The sequence below is a fragment of the Carya illinoinensis genome, chromosome 4 (assembly GCF_018687715.1).
Source record: "Carya illinoinensis cultivar Pawnee chromosome 4, C.illinoinensisPawnee_v1, whole genome shotgun sequence".
Lineage (NCBI taxonomy): Eukaryota > Viridiplantae > Streptophyta > Magnoliopsida > Fagales > Juglandaceae > Carya > Carya illinoinensis.
In genome coordinates, this window is record NC_056755.1 from 3,383,773 (window position 1) to 3,401,545 (window position 17,773).

General features: G+C 35.8%; 4 protein-coding genes and 1 long non-coding RNA gene across 5 annotated transcripts; 1 reads left to right on the forward strand and 4 right to left on the reverse strand.

The window, feature by feature from the left end:
• Positions 1-1,084: 1,084 nt before the first annotated feature.
• On the reverse strand, positions 1,085-2,730 carry LOC122307019 (transcription factor CYCLOIDEA-like). The gene is made up of 2 exons (XM_043119622.1): positions 1,416-2,730; positions 1,085-1,340 (listed from the first exon to the last, which is right to left on the reverse strand). Exon 1 carries the CDS (start codon positions 2,513-2,515, stop codon positions 1,454-1,456), a length of 1,062 nt encoding a protein of 353 aa, XP_042975556.1. The 5' UTR covers positions 2,516-2,730; the 3' UTR covers positions 1,085-1,340; positions 1,416-1,453.
• A 6,342-nt stretch (positions 2,731-9,072) lies between these two features.
• Positions 9,073-9,773, reverse strand: LOC122308022 (small polypeptide DEVIL 3-like). Its single transcript, XM_043121175.1, has one exon. It carries the CDS (start codon positions 9,577-9,579, stop codon positions 9,409-9,411), a length of 171 nt encoding a protein of 56 aa, XP_042977109.1. The 5' UTR covers positions 9,580-9,773; the 3' UTR covers positions 9,073-9,408.
• A 2,312-nt stretch (positions 9,774-12,085) lies between these two features.
• LOC122308063 lies at positions 12,086-13,043 on the reverse strand. Its single transcript, XR_006241902.1, has 2 exons — positions 12,520-13,043; positions 12,086-12,428 (listed from the first exon to the last, which is right to left on the reverse strand). It is a non-coding gene; the product is annotated as an uncharacterized LOC122308063 (long non-coding RNA).
• Positions 13,044-13,757: 714 nt separating this feature from the next.
• On the forward strand, positions 13,758-15,105 carry LOC122308033 (AP2/ERF and B3 domain-containing transcription factor RAV1-like). The gene has a single exon (XM_043121190.1). It carries the CDS (start codon positions 14,113-14,115, stop codon positions 15,043-15,045), a length of 933 nt encoding a protein of 310 aa, XP_042977124.1. The 5' UTR covers positions 13,758-14,112; the 3' UTR covers positions 15,046-15,105.
• A 1,174-nt stretch (positions 15,106-16,279) lies between these two features.
• On the reverse strand, positions 16,280-17,760 carry LOC122308032 (protein rough sheath 2 homolog). Its single transcript, XM_043121189.1, has one exon. It carries the CDS (start codon positions 17,537-17,539, stop codon positions 16,403-16,405), a length of 1,137 nt encoding a protein of 378 aa, XP_042977123.1. The 5' UTR covers positions 17,540-17,760; the 3' UTR covers positions 16,280-16,402.
• Between the last annotated feature and the right edge of the window lie 13 nt (positions 17,761-17,773).

Below are 17,773 nucleotides of genomic sequence, written 5' to 3' on the forward strand. Positions count from 1 at the left end.
AAATTGTCATATAAAATATAATAAACAATTCAATTTTTATAAATTTCAAAATAAAAATAACATTAGAAATAATATTTTAATAATAATATTTTGTTCAATTTTCATCTCATCTTAACTCAACTCACTGCATGTATATCCAAACTTAAAATTTGTAGCTCTAACAGCTAGGGGTGTTAAAGACAATATTATTGGTTCAATGGGTAAAGTGTTGGAAATGACAGTTCTATATAATATATATGGTCGATTCTCACAGGTTTATCTTCTTATCCCTTATTCAGTACGTGTGACAGAGGTACGTACACAAAGGAGAGACTTGGAGAAGTTGGTGTCATCCATAATCGAATAATTACAAAAGAGGTGAATGACTAATTATGTAATAGCACTTTTTGACACCAAACAATTAATATATTATATCATGGACTCATTCCAAAAACTTCTAGGACTTTATCTACTAACTAGAAAGCATATTATATAATTGCTTGAAAATTTCCAGATTGTGCTGTCCTTTCATTACAAATCATGGGTTTGTGATCATATGCAACTTTGCTATGGCATCGATCTTCTAATTGAAAACTACTGCAAAACTCCACACTGGTGGAAGGAATAGTACTATAGCAAAAGTGACTGGGACACAAAAAAGTTACATAAAGAAAATTATGAACCGATGGCAGCTATGATCTCACATTTCCTTGGAAGGAAGAAGTTAATATTGACTTTTATAATGATTCTATTCAGGAACTTTTACAAATCCTTTGAGAATATAATCCAAGATATGTGGAGTACTGGACTTTCACTAGATCATTACAAATGTTATTAGTGATAATCCCAACATGAAGTGTGAGACTAATTAAATTTGAAGTACAAACTTAGACATAGCTCAAGTCTTCCTCAGATTGTTACATTTAAATGCCCGATCGATCGCACTCAACCTCCTAGCCAAGTCATGATCCTGACCACAAAGTTCTACATGCTATCTGTTCATCATCTAGTTATCATCTTATTGACTTTATGAGATATATAATTGATCAAACAACTAAAAGTAATGAAAATGAGAAAAGAGAGGGGGGAGGGGTGGTACCACACAAGCAATAGTAGCCACGCATTTCCATTACTAAATATTTCAACGCTAAAGCAGTTGAAGTGATTCATCATAGATAAATATGCATATAAGCATTCCAAAATAAAGTACACCCACTTTCTTATCTAACTTAAAATAACATGAAGTGCAACTTACATCGGTATAATGCATAAAGCTGCTAGCTAGCACTTAATTAAGACTCCATGTTAGCGTAAACCTTGCTTGTCATTGCCTTCCAAATGATTCCAATAGATTTGCAAGTCTGCAAATTGAGATTTCAATAGACATATCATGTGTTTGAGGAAATGTAACTGCACTTTTTGTTCTTCGAAAGTACCTGAAGAAAGATTCGAAATGGTAAGAACGACACAAAAGCTAGAGCTCGACCGTGCTATCAATGTCCCATGTTAGACCTAAATTGGGAAAGTAGTTGCTATTCTCATTGTTGGAACTTAGATCTTTCGATATCATCAAGTTTGGCTGATAATTCAATCTCTCGGATGGCTTCAAGTTCCTTCTGATCACAAAAGATTCATCCGCAATATTGTTCGCTCCTGGGTCTCGATCAGCTGGTAGGTGAGAGCTCAGTACTTCAATTTCCCCCACAACCTTGGAGGATCTTATACAAGCTTCAAGCTGATCACTTTGTGACCTCAAACACTGTTGCACAATTTGAGTGCCTGCAGCAAGTTTTTTCGACTCGTGCAGCCATCCGTTGCCTATTTTTTTCCTTGTCCTTTCCCTTGCTCTTTCTCTTGCCTTTGCTCTCGACTCTTTGGATAGGAGATGAATTGAAGCTGCTTTCTTTACCCTCTCCATCTTGATCTTCTCTTTCGAAACACCTAGTAATGACCTGCCTTTTGAAACTCTCCCTTCTAGGTTCCCGCTATCATCGACGTCTATGTTGATTGCAGAAATCACTTGATCATCAGACATGGGTGACGAAGAACTCTTGGCATGCCCATTAAAGTTCTGATTCATTTGTGCAACTTCTTTGATAGCTTTTCTAGACTTAGAAAGTAACCAGTCTACGGTTTGACTAGCTTTGTCAAACCCTAACATATCCTGGAGATCAAAGAACTCGCGGGCGATCCCAGTGGACAGTCTCACCCTTCGATCCCTCAGACCCTGAGAAGTGTAAATCTTGCTACGCTGATCTTTCTTCACAGGTTTCTTGGCAAGAAAATTGGAAATACTAGCTGTGTAGTCTCCATTGTTTTGCATTGTCATAGTAGGATATCTTGAAACTGCAAAACTGACATTTTCAGGAAATGGAGCATGATTGGTGGTTAAAAATCGACCGGCAAGCTGATCGTGATGGTGTTCGTTATGCAAAATGCCGTCAAACTCGTGGTTAGGAAAAGGAGAAGGAAAATGATGGCACGAGGATGAGGGGTAGTGTGAAGGAGGATTGAGACTATTGGTGGAGGAGAACATTTATTATAGCTTTGAATTTCAACGGAAAAACCCTAACTTTTTCTTCTTTTTTTTGGCCAATGAAAACTACAGGTACCTTCCGGCCTTTGGAAGATCTCCAGCCTCTCTCTCTTTTTCAATTTTATCTCAGGTTCACTTCCCTGCAGGCTGCAAGCAGTCACTTAAAAGGTGAGTTCGGAGAGAACTAGCTGGAGGCCGATTTTGAAGGGAGATGAACAAATTTCTACATCAAAAATTTTGAAAAAATCAATAATGACGTGTGTTTTGTACTTTTTGTTTCATGAGAGTGGTTGATTTTACCGATCGAAAATATATATATTTGGTGATAAAATGATTGAGATATGTGCTTTTGATACGATGGACATGCATTTTTTTTTTTACATTAACTTAAACGTACTAAATATTAATTGATTAACTAATGATTTATTGATAATTTTTTAGAAAGAAAAAAAGAATATTTTGGGAGTAAAACATATTTACTTTAATGATATTTATAATTAATTCTGTTACATATAATTATTTTTGTATATTATTTATATATTTTATTGATGTGATTAATTAAAAATTATTATTTTATATTAAAAAAATTAGTTCAGCTAATCACATCGATAAAATATATAATTTTATAAATTTTAAGATCTTGCACACTCTTTTTTAAAAAATATGAATAAATTTTAAATTTACATAAAAATTTTATTTTTTAATAATAAAATCTATTTCTTTAAATAAAATCTGGAGAGTTTTAGGCATTCTATACAGTATTATTTATATATAATATATATATATTCAGTTTAGGGTGTGAAAAGAAAAAATTTGAGTGACAAGCATTGTCAAGAGATTTGATTGATACAGAATAAGCAGTAACTGGTGCACATCGGAGACTCATCGTACTTGTTCATGCTTAATTATCTTCATTTCTGGTAATTAAGTTGATTTTCGTCTTTTACCATAAAAGCAAAGTTTCGAGAAAAGATGAAAAGAGCCAAAAACAGCAACAAAGAGTGGATATATATATAAGTGTACAGGAAAGTTGAAACAAAACTTGTGGGGATTTGTGCCACTTTTCATTGGAACAGCACAAGACACGAAGGGCCGATGGGAATCCATCCATATATCTAGCTTTTGAGCCCGTTAATTTTTGGACGAAGAGTGACAAACTAGGGATAGGGTACTAATTTAGGTTTTCAGGAATCTGAAGAAAAGGGTAGTAGAGGTTATTATGCTCTGTGATTTTTAGGGTGTAAGCTGCTGTGAAGTAAATTTAACACGAATTGTTTTTTGTATTTAATATATCATATTTATTCACTGTAAATATTATTTATTAATTAATATATATATTTAATTTATTTAAATAAGATAGTGAATTGAAATAAAAGTTAAATAAATTATTATAAAAATATAATTTTTTAATATTATTATTATTTTAAGATTTAAAAAAGTTAAATTATTTATTATATTATGTATAAAAAATTTAAAAATTATAATAATAAAATAAGATGAGATGAAATATTTTATCTATTTAAATAAGATGGTACAGTTTAAATAATGAGTTGAGATGAAAATTAAATAAAATATTATTTTTTAATATTATTATTATTTTAAAATTATAAAAATTAAATTATTTATTATATTTTTATAAAAATTTAAAAAATTTATAATAATAAAATGAAACGAGAATAAACACTTTTTAAAATTTTTAACAGTCCAAACGGGATGGTCTGGTCCTGTCTTGCGCATATATGGTATATAGAAAGCATCTTATCGGCTCAACGTGTTTCTGTCCATTGCCCAATACCAACTGATCACATAAAAAGACAAAAGACAATGTGTAGAAATAATGGGTTTCTGACAGTCCCATTCAAGTCATTTTCAGTGTAAAGGACTTCGTTTATTTAGAAAATAAAATAGATATTAACAATGATACAAAACCCAGTAGGCCAGACTCCAGCAGGATGAACTTCGTCCTTTAATTTTCAGTATATTCAAACAGAATAAGAAACAAGCACAAAACTTGTTAAAATGGAATCGTCCTTGATTCCTTAAGTCACTGTCATTATTAATTACTAGTACTGTTTGTGTTTTACCTCCTTGACTGAAAAAACCCTACTGTACCTGCTGCTAATTACTAACATTAAAGGATCTATGCTGTGCTGAGGATTTAAGGTACGAATTAGGTGTAGAATCTTCGTTGAACATACGAAAAAAGCCCCCAACAAAATACGAACTGCATTAATTAATATTCATGCTTGGGATTAGAGATCGAGATCGAGACGATGATGCGCCGGTTTATCGTTATTTCGTCGCACTAGGGTTGTATATATATTTCTACCTGAACCCACCAATATGATCAGCTGTATACAGCAGCTTACTGCACATTGTCTAAAGATAAGAACACGCATGATCCTCGTACGTACGGAAGACTACTAATCTGCTGTCTGTTGATCTATTTTGTGCTGATTCATCAACCAATTACAAAGTTTGCGGGCCATTTTCGTAGCTTCTCAAGTGATAATTCTTTGAGCATCACATGAAATGTTCCTGCTTAATTAACTTCTAACTAATTAAGCTAATCATGTATCGTCTATCGATATATTAATCTGATCCGGAGCTGGTTATCAAGTAACTGTTTGGTTAATTATATGTTTTGTTTTTATCTATGGATATCCATCCACGTCAACCTGCAACCAGGCCATTAATAGCGGTTGAAATCATCGTACGTACGTAGTTCCAAGTGGCCTCATGAATTGGTCGGTTGAAATGCAACTGCTAATATACTCGGACTAGACTACTCTTGTCGTTATCCCTCAGTTCAAGTACCGTCGAAAACCATTGATAAATGATCCAGGGATATTAGACTCTAGCACTCGATGGTATTATGACCAGAAAAATTAGGCGGGTCTTAAGTTCCTAGACCTTGACATCCACTTATATATGTGCTCAAAAGTTATATTACATTTTCAGTCTCCATACATATCTTCTTCTTTTTTTGACTTTTTTATACTTTTTTTTTTTTCCATTTAGGTATCATTTGGATATTAAATATTTAAAATAAAATGAGTTAAGATGAAAGTTAAAAGTTAAATAAATATTATTTTTTAATATTATTATTATTTTAAAATTTGAAAAAATTAAATTATTTATTATATTTTATATAAAAATTTAATAAAATTGTAATAATAAGATAAAACACTTCTCGCATTCAAACTAGGCCTTATTGTTTCAACTGATTTAATTGGCATATGTAACTAGGTAGTTACACATATTACATTAGTACATATAATGATCAGTTACACATTTTTCTCTCTTTTCTTGACATAATTACCTCATTCTATTCCCATGCAAGCCAGGTACATAAAGTACATCATTCACATAACTTAAATGATAAAATTTGCTTTATAATATTCAGATTTTAAAATTTATTTTTTAAATCAAATTTTATCATGTAAGTATTTTATTTAGTATACTCCACACATTGACTTGAAAATATAATTTTTCTTACCTTTATCATCATTATATATACCTTGATATTTACTTTTTCAAAAAAAAAAAAATCATGTATACATTGATGGCACCAAGTCCTTTTACCTCCCGCTTAGGGTGCTTTTATTTTCACCATCGTGGGTTTTGAAAGAAAATGGGCTTTTTGTGGAATAATTGCTTCTATGGGCCTCGAACGAGCACTTGCCCCTAAAAAATCCAAATGGGCTTCAATCAAAGCCTAAACGCCTCGTTGAGCAAATTCTGTTCAGACGTTGTTTCCTTTTTCAACCTTTAATGTGAAACTGAAATCGACCGCTAAAACACTACGTGCTTAAAATTTTTTAAAGAAAAAATAAAATCCTACTCATCATCTTTACATCATATATTATACATAATTTTAAAATATTTTTTTCTTTTTTTCTCATACGAATTTGTAGTATATGGATAATGAGTAAAATAACTCAATTAATTTAATAAGAATAAAATAAAAAAATAATGAAAAAATTAAAAATAATTATAATGTGTAAGATGAATAATAGCAAAAAAAAAAAAATTATAACTATGGTGATATATGGTTATAAATAAAATATAAGTACCTTATAAGTGTGTGATTTTTTATATTTTTTACTATTCAAAAGAAAATAAATAAATGCCTGATTTTATAGAGGTCGGCAAACGGGGGAGGAGAGACATGGACAGGTGTTAGTAGGGACAGCTTTCTTGTGGCTCTAAGCCTTTCATCGGAAAACAAATTTCATCAGAAGTGGGTCTTTGAGATTGCGAGCGAGAAGTGCACGTGGCACGATGAAGCATCCCTTTTGACCAATCAGACTTTAACCGTGTGGGCCCTTAATCTTGATACGTGGCTTTTTCCAATTTCGAATTATTAATATTTTTAGTTTTAAAATGGGTAAATTATGTATATTTAAAAAAAAAAAGGATAAATTTAAGGTTTACATTAAAAAATAATAATTTTTTAATAAAAAAATCTATTTTTCAAATAAAATAAGTGAGATGTATACACTTTATAACTATATTTAGTATCATCTTTTATTTATTTCTCATTTACTTTTTGTGAGGGAACAAAGTTAAAAACGTAAAGAAGCATGTACGAGTTATCACTGCTGGATTGTGACTGATCATCGTGTCAAAATATACATGCATTGCACGTGCACACTGAGTTCGGCTATGGTACCATAAATCCGCCTTGGCCTGGCCACTTTCGGCTAACATGATATAGCATCAACTTGTGTTTACTCGACAGTCTAATAAAATTTTATTTGGGTTGAAATTATATATATATATATATATATTCATGATAGATCTAATTTCCCAAGAACTTAAAATCCAGCCCCTTCTAATAACAAATATACATCTGCCAATAATATTATATATGATTTTTTAGTAATATAGTGAAACTACCAGAAATAAAGACACTTTACATTACAAGAATTTGTCGTAAAATACATAAAATGCGTTGCGATTAAATCCCCTCATCTTAAATTATATTAGCGTCATAATATTGCTGACGTGGAATATTAAAATAATAATAATATTTTATTTAATTTTAAATTTTCATCTAAAATTAACTAACTTCTCTCGCATACTATCCAAATAACCTAAATCGGCCAAATTTACTTTCAACACGGTATATGAACAGTAAAATCCAACCATATGACTGAGAACTTGACTGCATTAAATTCAATTAGGTTGGTCTCCAGTAAGAATTTGGCAGTGACTATGGTCAATAGTGGTAGGAAATAATGCAATACAACTGTTTATTTTCGGTATAAATTAATATTTGATCTTGGAGTTGGGATCTTCTTTTTCTTCGTCACGTTCCAAACGGTCTTAGTCAACATATGACTGAAAAGGAAAACTCGAGAAACGCAAATGTGATTAACATGCAGTGCCAAACATGCGGTTGAATTTCTTTTTAGACTGTCCTAATGATCCTATACAATAGCATGCTTGTAATAAAGATCTCGGACTTTCCAATTCACATCCTATGCAATTTACCTGTCGGCATGCATTGTCTCATGCTTTAATGGTCCGTCTATTTAATTTTCCCCTCGAAAAAATCAGTCAAAAGTCGTGGAAATTAACCAAGCATGCGAACGTGAAGATGTTGAGAAGAACAGTGTTTACTGTTGATTGATTATTGCAGCATTTTCATTGTTTTTGGTTGGAGAAAAGATGGGTTTAAAGTGGAATTAAAACTGTCAAATCAGCAGGTACGATACACATGTGATCACAACTACTTTCAAAGATGTAATTCCCATCTTTTGAGTTGACAAGACCCTAACAAACACAGCCAAGAGTTATCGGAAGAGTCACCCAAGCAAAAGGCCATTTCCCTTTCTTCCGGGAACATCTACTTCCCTTTACCAATTAACATTGCTTTATTTTAGCTGACATGCATAAAAAATTCACCTCGGAAGTTTAAACTGTCCTTAAGTTCAGACATACAGTCTCTCTTTTTTGGCTAATTTTGAATCGAATAGTACGAACTCTCAATTTTATACATATAATAATAGATATTATAAGACTCGAATGATTTCAATGTATAACATAAAATTCATCTTAAAATTTCATCTTAAAATTTCAAGATATCTGATGAATTCGTATCACATGATTCAAATTGCAGGTTATATATGGCTGTCTCCCTTGATCTACGTTAATTTTAGTCTTTCGGATTCAAATAAATAAATAAAATTAGATCATTTAATTCTTTATCACATCGATCGTCGGTCGAACCATATATATTTGAGATGGGTGAGGATACCACATGATTTGGCTTAAGTAATACGGGCTGTTGGCATCTGATCTCCATCCCTCCAAGCCTCTAGACTCGGGGTAATGCTACTAATAATTACTACAAGCTTCATTCAAAGAAAAAAAAGAAAACGAATTAACAATGTGTGGTTTTAAGTTTTTCTAAATTTGTGATAAGTGAGTATTATGGTTAGTTTCATGTTAAGTATACATAATATTTGCAGAAATAAATGAATATTACTTAACAAAGTAATTTTATTATATATGAAGATTCTGGAGAAATTATAAAGGGGGCTTGGGGAGAAGGAAGCTGGAGAGGGTTAATAACATTCAAATTGAAACTTTCTTATATTTATGTGCATGCCAAGCTGAAGCATGGTCATGCACAAGAAATCTCTATAACATGTCTCTCTAGCTGCTAGCTATTTACACTTCGAAGGACGTACACATGACAATCACCAAAACACACAGAGAGAGATCAGAGAGAGAGAGAGAGAGAGAGAGAGAGAGAGTCGGATGCAAACTGCAGTGGCGGCAATGATATTCGGTTTGCTAGCTCATGTGGCATCAGTGACTGGAAAAAAGTAGGCTAATTAAACACAAATCAATGGTCTCCAACATGATATATAGAAAGTTCTTCAGTCATGCCAACAAAGAAGCATGATCACACATCTCCTGATTATGTATAGCCTTCCTTTCTGTTCTCTAAGATACCCTCCAAGCTTTTTGCAGGATACCTTTCTCTTGGATTCCCTCACTGTTGCACTGCTCATCTTCGTATCTACTTCCACCTTGTATCCCATTCTCATGACGAGAGAGAGAGAGAGAGAGAGAGAGCTTTGTAGCTAGTGGAGTTGGGGATCGGAATGGCAATAAAGGGGCGCACTCGTAGTAACGCTTGTGGTTAAGCGGAGAAAAGGTTTGATATATATATAGAGGGCCGGTGTGGGTGGTCCAGAGCTCGAAAGAAAATTGCACCTAATCTCCCCACTCCCCATTTCGGATTCCACGCCCTCGAACTCTCCTTTTTGGTGTTGGCTCATCCTCAGTACGAACGTTTATGTGCGCATCATTCAACAAAGATAATTGGTCGGCCATTAACCAATTGCATGCTTGGGTTTCGTGGCTTTAACTGTACTAAAACTGTTTATTTGTTGTCGTCACATATAATTCGTTTTATTACAAATAATTTATCATAAATATTCATTTTTTTATAATATATATATATATGAATCTGTAACTCTCTTTTGTAAAACTAACTTATCTCCCCCTATTAATCATCAGAGATTCATTATAAAAAAAAATGAATTTTTGTAACTATTATTTTACAATCAAAATAAATACATTTCCGTCAAAAATAATCATTTTAGTTACAAAATATTAGTCATAAAACTTCATTTTTCTTATAATAAGAGCGCTCTTCTCAACCTATATGTGCATTGATCATTGATTATTTGTTTTTATTTCAGAGGAAGAGAGGATTCTAAAGAAATATTTGGAATCTTCAACACGTGAAGAAACTCGGATGCTTTCTTCTTTGTCGTCTGCTGCCAAGTGCAAATATTATATATGTATATATATATATATATATATGTATCGCGTGTGTGAAGACGAGTATTATATATTTATCTGGAGTAATGTTACGTATGGTCATTTTTTCTCATTTCCTGCACATTTCACTGATATGATTAGCTGGATTAATTTTTTTTTAATACACAACCAATCATATCACTGGAGTGCACAAAGAAGTCCACACAAATGACTGCACATAAAATTTTCCGTTTATCCAACGGTATTATTTGCAGTTGTAGGAATATGGAGTAGCTAGCATTTTGACTAGCTAGGGATAATTTTTTTGGTATAATTAATTATTCTAATCGTTTCTATTTATTTATTCTCTGATGCATAACAAAATTTTAACCTAGGAAATAGCACTCTGTTTTTTCCTCCACACAAGCGGATCAACAGCCCAATCAGAGGTCAATGCGCTCGCGCACACAATATATATAAATATATATATCATATCAATTAAGCATATAATTAACGTACATCCAGCATGCAGTAGAAATCCGTACAGCTTGTCCACTCTTATTGGTATTCCCCATGGGCAGACGAAGCCAAACTCACCGAATAAATGACTTGTGTAACAGCTGGCTCTAACCTCAAAAGATTTCAGCAGTGTCTGAACTTCCTCATGACTTCTTTTGTCCAAACGACGAAGCATATATATATAATTCCACATGCTTTCTCTCGGGTTCCACCCAAATCACTTGCTTAATTAGCGCGCAGCTTCACTTAATTAGCATTCAGTAAGCTAGATAGCTAGCTAGATCATCGATTTTATTCCAAATTTTGGATTAAATATTAATGTTTTGTCCGAGGTTGTATTAATTAATGTAGGATCTTAGAACTTATTTAGTACTAGACAAAGTGTTTTGTATATATAAATTGCTCTCAGCCAATTTAGAGAGTGCTTGTATTCTCATCATGTTTTGTAAAACATATATATAATTATTAAGAATTTTATAAAAGTAAATTTATAAATTAATATGATTTTATATAATGCTTTAAATACAAGACGATATTTTAATTTATAAATTTATTTTTATAAATTTTTTTTGTGACTGAAACATTTATCATTCAAAGAAATGAAAATATTTGTCATCATCTACCTCACTAAATCTCTTAAATCCGAAATACCCAGATTAAATTAATCGGAGAGCCGGGGGGACAATGCATGACCATTTAACTAAAACCCCTAATGAATGGGGCCAGGATTTTGTCTCAACTCTCAGTAATCATGAAGGTGCATGTTGCTTGCAGGTTTTCAAGCTTTCTCGTAGCTAATATCAGAAAAAGACATGGCTGTACACATCACAAAGACGACAGGTTCACACGTGATAAGCTCGTGAGGGATATGGTCACTGCCCGTCATTTACTAAGCAACCCAGATTTTTGCGAGTGCTCTTGTTTAGGGGAGCCTCATGTCTGCCCCATCATGTTTCCATTATGTGCACAGCGTGGAAATATTATATGAAATATTTTTTTATTTTTTTTCTGAAGAATAAATTGAAGAATCCGACGTGTAATGCTAAGCAACGTTTATATCACATGAGAGTTTATATTCTAAAGTGACTAATCGATTGCAATCTCGTTATAATAAAAAAAAGTTTAAATAAACTATAAATACATTAAATAAATAAATAAAGTCTGATTATAAAAATTAGTAGAATTATTCAAAATATAAATAATCTATCTTATCAATCCTACACTTGATATCACAAGACTCGTCGCATGAGATAAAAAAATCCAAAATCATGAAAAGTAATTATGTCTCCATCTGACTTCTATAAATATCTTGAACGCATAGAGCAGTAACAATAGATGAAAAAGACGACGGAGAAGCTTTTTCTGGCTGGCGTCATGCTAGCCTTAATAGCTTTTGCTATCCTATTCTAAGAGTGAAATCTCTCTATTTTCTTCCAACATGGTCAATAAAGAATAGAAATATCAGAAATACCCGTAAAAAAATCCTTGAAACAGAATACTGAATGAATCACATTCATTCACAGCTTGGAGAACCATTAGTGCGCGAATCTCCCAACAATTCCAAAACCAATCTTCATTGTCGACTGTCAGTATATTATCACTCTTTCTTCTAATTTCAAAAAGATCAAGCACGAGCTCCAAAATATTAAAAAGAAGAAAAGAAAAAAAAAAGAACGATAGAAAACCAAAGATTTTGTCACCTTAAAATCGTGCTGCGTCATGAAACTATCACACCACCTTTTCTGTCTCTCTCACCTCTGGCCTTTTTCTTCTTTCTTCCTCTCTCTAGCATCACATTTTTTACATTCAGAAACGATTTGGAACGGTCTGCTGGTGGTTTAAATGGGAGAGAAGAGAAGGGGTGAGTGATCTGGGCCGAAGGGGGTCATCCAGATTGCTTTTTCCCTTCCTTATGTCTTGAGATTGTGGGCCGCGAGGTCCCATTATTAGCTCCATTGGTGGGTGGATACAGGCAAAAAATCATTGTCCCCTAATACTGTGATAAGATTTTGTCTTACGCTAGTCATCATATTTTCCAAATGGGAAGGGAGGGGAGAGATTATTTGCACTCTAACATACTATTGCTTTCCTAAACCCAAAATGGCTCACGACGGCCTTCTTTGTCCACCATGATTGGGTCGTTTTGGAAGATTTCAGGTCCATTGAGCCCACAAAGAGAAAAAAATTAAAAATGAAATGCATGGATAATGTGTCCACATCTATATTCGGCCCAAAAGTCAAACTATCCGGAACACATAGAAGACAATAGGAAATCTAGCCCATTCGACAACCACTCAAGAGAAGGCTACCGAGTCAGTTCAAGGATGCTTAAGCACATCTAAAACTCCCAAGCAGATAAAAGAAACACAGATAACATATCCATCGCTTTTGGGTCAGTCGTTAATGATCTGTTTTGAGCCTCTGATAATATTTAATGTGAATCCATTATGAAAAGAAGGGACTTCTACATCATGCCTATGCTGAATGGTACATCTCCAGCGGGATAACCTAAGTAATTTTGGTGCATAAACCAGTATTTTAACGTGTTAATATCAATTATCATGCTCTGATGCATGAACGGACAAACAAACCAAAACTGAATTCCTGAATGAGGATAACCCGCCATTTGTCGGTTGTGGATTCTGTCATTGATTTTTCTCAGATACCAAGTTTGAACCTGGATAATAAGACAAACCCACGTTTGAGATAACCAATGAGAAAATGCCACTTATGATCTTGGGAGTTTCAACCAATCCCGTCCACGTTGGAGGGAGAATCCTCTTTCTCTCGCATGCACTCACCCCATTAAGTGCGACAGATAAGGTCCAGAGATATGGCTGAAGTATTTACTCAAAAAGAAAAGGAAAAAAAAAAAAAGCTCCAAAATTAGGCACTTGCACATATTCCTCTTGGATCTATAAATGGATAAAGAAAAGGGTGGGTCAGAAGGGATAAGACTGATCTAGAGTTCGGGGGGATGAACTTGGCAAGAAATAAGGTATCTCAACCACTTGTGTGAATCCCATCAGCATTACGCTGAACTGGTTCAGCTAACTCCACAAATCCCACAACCTTCATACAGTATAAAGGAATGCATAAACCAACAACACACTCCATAGCCATGGAGTGTCTCATTTCTACCATCGTCTTAGTTGACCCAAAACCAATTACAAACCTAATATCTACAATATTAGTACATTCCCATATATCATCTTCGATTAACCACCCAAAACCAATACTCTTGAAGTCATGAGGGCACGAATGATTCACTGTCAATCTCATTACCAGCAACGATGAAAAAGTCCTTGGAGCCTTCATGCCAGGAAGGGCTTGTAAGTAGAGCTGTTACAAACTCAGAAAGTAATGGTTATGAGGCAGAGTCGAAAAAGTTACCATCTTCCAAATACAAGGGAGTAGTTCCCCAGCCCAACGGCAGATGGGGAGCACAAATATACGACAAACATCAACGTGTGTGGTTGGGAACTTTCAACGAGGAGGAACAAGCTGCTCATGCCTATGATATTGCAGCACTAAGGTTCCGTGGAAACAATGCCATCACCAATTTCAAGCTTTCCTTGGATGCGAACAAAGACGCCGTTGAACTTCATTTCCTAAATTCTCATTCCAAGGATGAAATTGTGGACATGCTCCGGAAACACTCTTATGCATGTGAACTTGAGCAAACTAGGTACAACATTTCTGCATGCACTGGCACTAGAAAAAAAACTAAAAGTAATGGCGAATTCGAGGACACGCCCGGGTCTGATCCATTTGATGTAGCCAGGGAGCACCTTTTTGAGAAGGTGGTGACACCAAGTGATGTGGGGAAACTAAACCGCATTGTGATACCAAAGCAGCAGGCCAAGAAGTATTTTCCATTGCCTAACGAAAGTGCTGCAAAGGGTATGCTGTTGAGTTTGGAAGATGATGCAGGAAAGGTATGGAGGTTTAGATATTGCTACTGGAGCAGTAGCCAGAGCTATGTTTTGACAAAAGGGTGGACCAGATTTGTGAAGGAGAAGAACCTGAAAGCTGGGGACAGAGTTAGCTTTCAACGATTAGGAGAACCTGAGAACAGGTTGTTCATAGGATGCAGGCCACAAAAGGGATCGAGTTTGGTGGGAATGTCTGATCCCGAAAATTCATCAAAATCTCTTGAAGCTACAAGACTTATCAGGTTATTCGGTGTCAATATTTTGGAAGCACCTGCAAATCATGTGTTGTAGTACAAGGAGGTTGATCAGGGAGTGCGAATTTGTTGGAATGAAAAAAAAAATCTTTATTAATCTCTCGCTTTCTTACAATATACTTCATCATGCTAAACTACGGATAAACCCGTTTTCTGGACAAAACAAGAACAGAAATGATACAATGCCTTCTCTACTTGCAATTTGGCAAATGTAATATGGGAGTAAGACCAAAAAAAAAATGGCACTACAAACAACGTTAAAATGGAAAACAAAAGGCAAAAGAAAGAATCAAAACCCAATAGAAAATTAAACCACCACAGACAAAGTACTTCTCTTCTATTTATGTTTGGTCTGTCAGGGCTGAATCAAATCCTTGAGTCCAGCAAGGAGAGATTTTGTGTCGGTCCAATATCTTCGGCCCACTTTAGCCTTTCAACAAAACCCATGCAGAACTATAAGGCCCACTTTAACAGTTCGGGCCATGCGTCTTGCCTGTACGGCTGTATCCCTAAACATTAAGAACAAGAAAGAGAACGAACGGGTGAAGTAAATCCGAGCAAGAAAGAAGAAGCGAGTGCGATTAAATAGGGTTTATTTGCGCGTCAGTAAGGTTAGACAAAACCACAAATCCCTATGACACAAAGTCCCAAAAAAATAAAAAGTCCCATTGAATGGTCCCTGTCACAAAGGACATCGCATAGCACAGCGCCATATCATAGCATTTGTATCGTCTCAGAGAACCTTCAGGCTTCAACTATCGATCACAGACAAATGATGGTTCAGTCGTATGGGCACCATCTTCATTTGGGGCACCGTCTTCCTGCGTCCAAACAGCCAGCTTGATACCAATCCAACGCTAACGGTAGTTCAGAATCATATACATAGATATAGATAAATAGACATGGTCGTGAGAGATTTCTAAAGAGCGCCCCAAGTACGTCCAAATTTGTCAGTACGTGGCCGGCTAAAGCCAAACTAACGCAGCTAACAATAACAGATCATTGATCATTCGACGCTCCTTTAACATTCCCTAACAAAAATGTAGAAACAGACTCGACAGAACCATAAAAGCAACCTTTAGGCTATGTCTCATTCATAATCTTTCCCCTCGTCGTGCTCTCTTGTTCTTATTCTTTGCAAATCATTTGATTGCTTAATTAGTACAATCGCGCCACAAGAAATATGCACCCAACCTTAGACCAAATTGCAGGAAGCTTGAAAAACAAAGATTAAAAGGCACGTAGAAAGATAACAAGGATTGAAACGGAAGTTCAGGAAAGTAGCACGAAAACTCGTGTAAATTAGACACAGCAAAAGGTGGTACAGATCAATGCAATCCATGCAATATCAACTTAAAATGAAAGTCACCAACATGTTCCATGGGGGAATTGAATTAATGGAGTGCTGTGAACCCGTTACTATTAATGCTATTGACCAACCCAATCTGCTCCACGAGCTTAGCCAGCTTCGTATGCTTGCTGCACCACGACTCCGCCAACTTGGCCTCTTTGCACTTAGCATCTCTGTGCAAAGCATTAAGCTCCTCTTTGTACTCACTCTCAATCCTACACAAAAACACCATCTCATCCTCTCTCAAGGATCTTATCTTTGCCTCAATCTCGTCCGTTTTCTCTCTCCTCTTTCTTGCTTTCTCCGACTCAAGCTGTTGCTCCAACCTGCTCAGCCGCCATGTCGCCTCTTTCTTGTGCTGTACCCAGCTCTGCCTCCCCTCCTCCAGCTCCTTGCAGTACTGGATCAGCGTAGCCATCTGTTGAGCTGAAAATAATCGTGTCGGATTTGAATCCGGCTCGATGACCGGTTCAGATGGAGAAAGGGAGAGACTGACCGAAGGAGACGGGGTCGACGAGGTGGTAGAAGAAGAGGTCGTCGAAGGGTTCATATTCATCCAAGACCGAAGTACCGTTGACGTCGTCGAAGAAGAGGTCGCCGAACCGAGGGACAAAACCGGACTTGGGTCAGGCACCGAAATACCCGGGATCACTGGAGCCATATTGCTACTAAGGGACTGGAAAGCACATAACTTTGGCTGCAGAACGTACTTCTCCGCAAAGGTCTCCAAGATATGGTCGTACGGACCCTGAGCGGCCTTATCCTGGGATGACACCACCGGAATGCTCCCGTCAGTACAATCGGAATATTTGGCGGCGTTGATGGGGTTCTTCTTTTGGTTCTGCTGTTGTTGTTTAAGCTGCTTTTCCTTGAAGACCTCCCACCACTTACCGAGACGCTTGGGAGTGCGACCGGGGACCTCGGCAGCGATCTTCTTCCACTTGTTGCCGTACTTGGCTTGGAGGGAGACGACGAGAGACTGCTCTTCTGGGGTGAGGGAGCCCTTCTTGAGGCCAAGCTTCAGGTAGTTCTTCCAGCGCTCCAGGCACGATTTGGGGTCACGGTGGAGGGTCTGCCCCATGCGCTGGGAGACGAGGTTCCACTCTTTGGGTCCATATTGCTTCACGTAGGCTCGGAGGAGTGCGTCTTCCTCTGGCTGCCACCGTTGACGCTCCTTCATTTCAACTCCATTTGTGCTTTCAAGATGGTCGGGAACACTGGTGATCCATCTCTCTCTCTGTATTTATTGGGCTTCTATTATAGACGCGACTAACTATCCATGTCTCATGCCTGTACGATCGAGAGATGATAGAGATTGGAATTTAAGGGATGGGATTTAAGTTAGAAAAGTATAGCTACAATGAGGGTGACCTCAACTAGCCACTCTCGAGCTCTCTTTATTTCCATATATACA

Coding starts and splice junctions, on each gene's coding strand:
- LOC122307019 (XM_043119622.1), bottom strand. CDS start 2,515: ATGTTCTCCTCCACCAATAGTCTCAATCCTCCTTCACACTACCCCTCA.
- LOC122308033 (XM_043121190.1), top strand. CDS start 14,113: ATGAAAAAGTCCTTGGAGCCTTCATGCCAGGAAGGGCTTGTAAGTAGA.
- LOC122308022 (XM_043121175.1), bottom strand. CDS start 9,579: ATGAGAATGGGATACAAGGTGGAAGTAGATACGAAGATGAGCAGTGCA.
- LOC122308032 (XM_043121189.1), bottom strand. CDS start 17,539: ATGAAGGAGCGTCAACGGTGGCAGCCAGAGGAAGACGCACTCCTCCGA.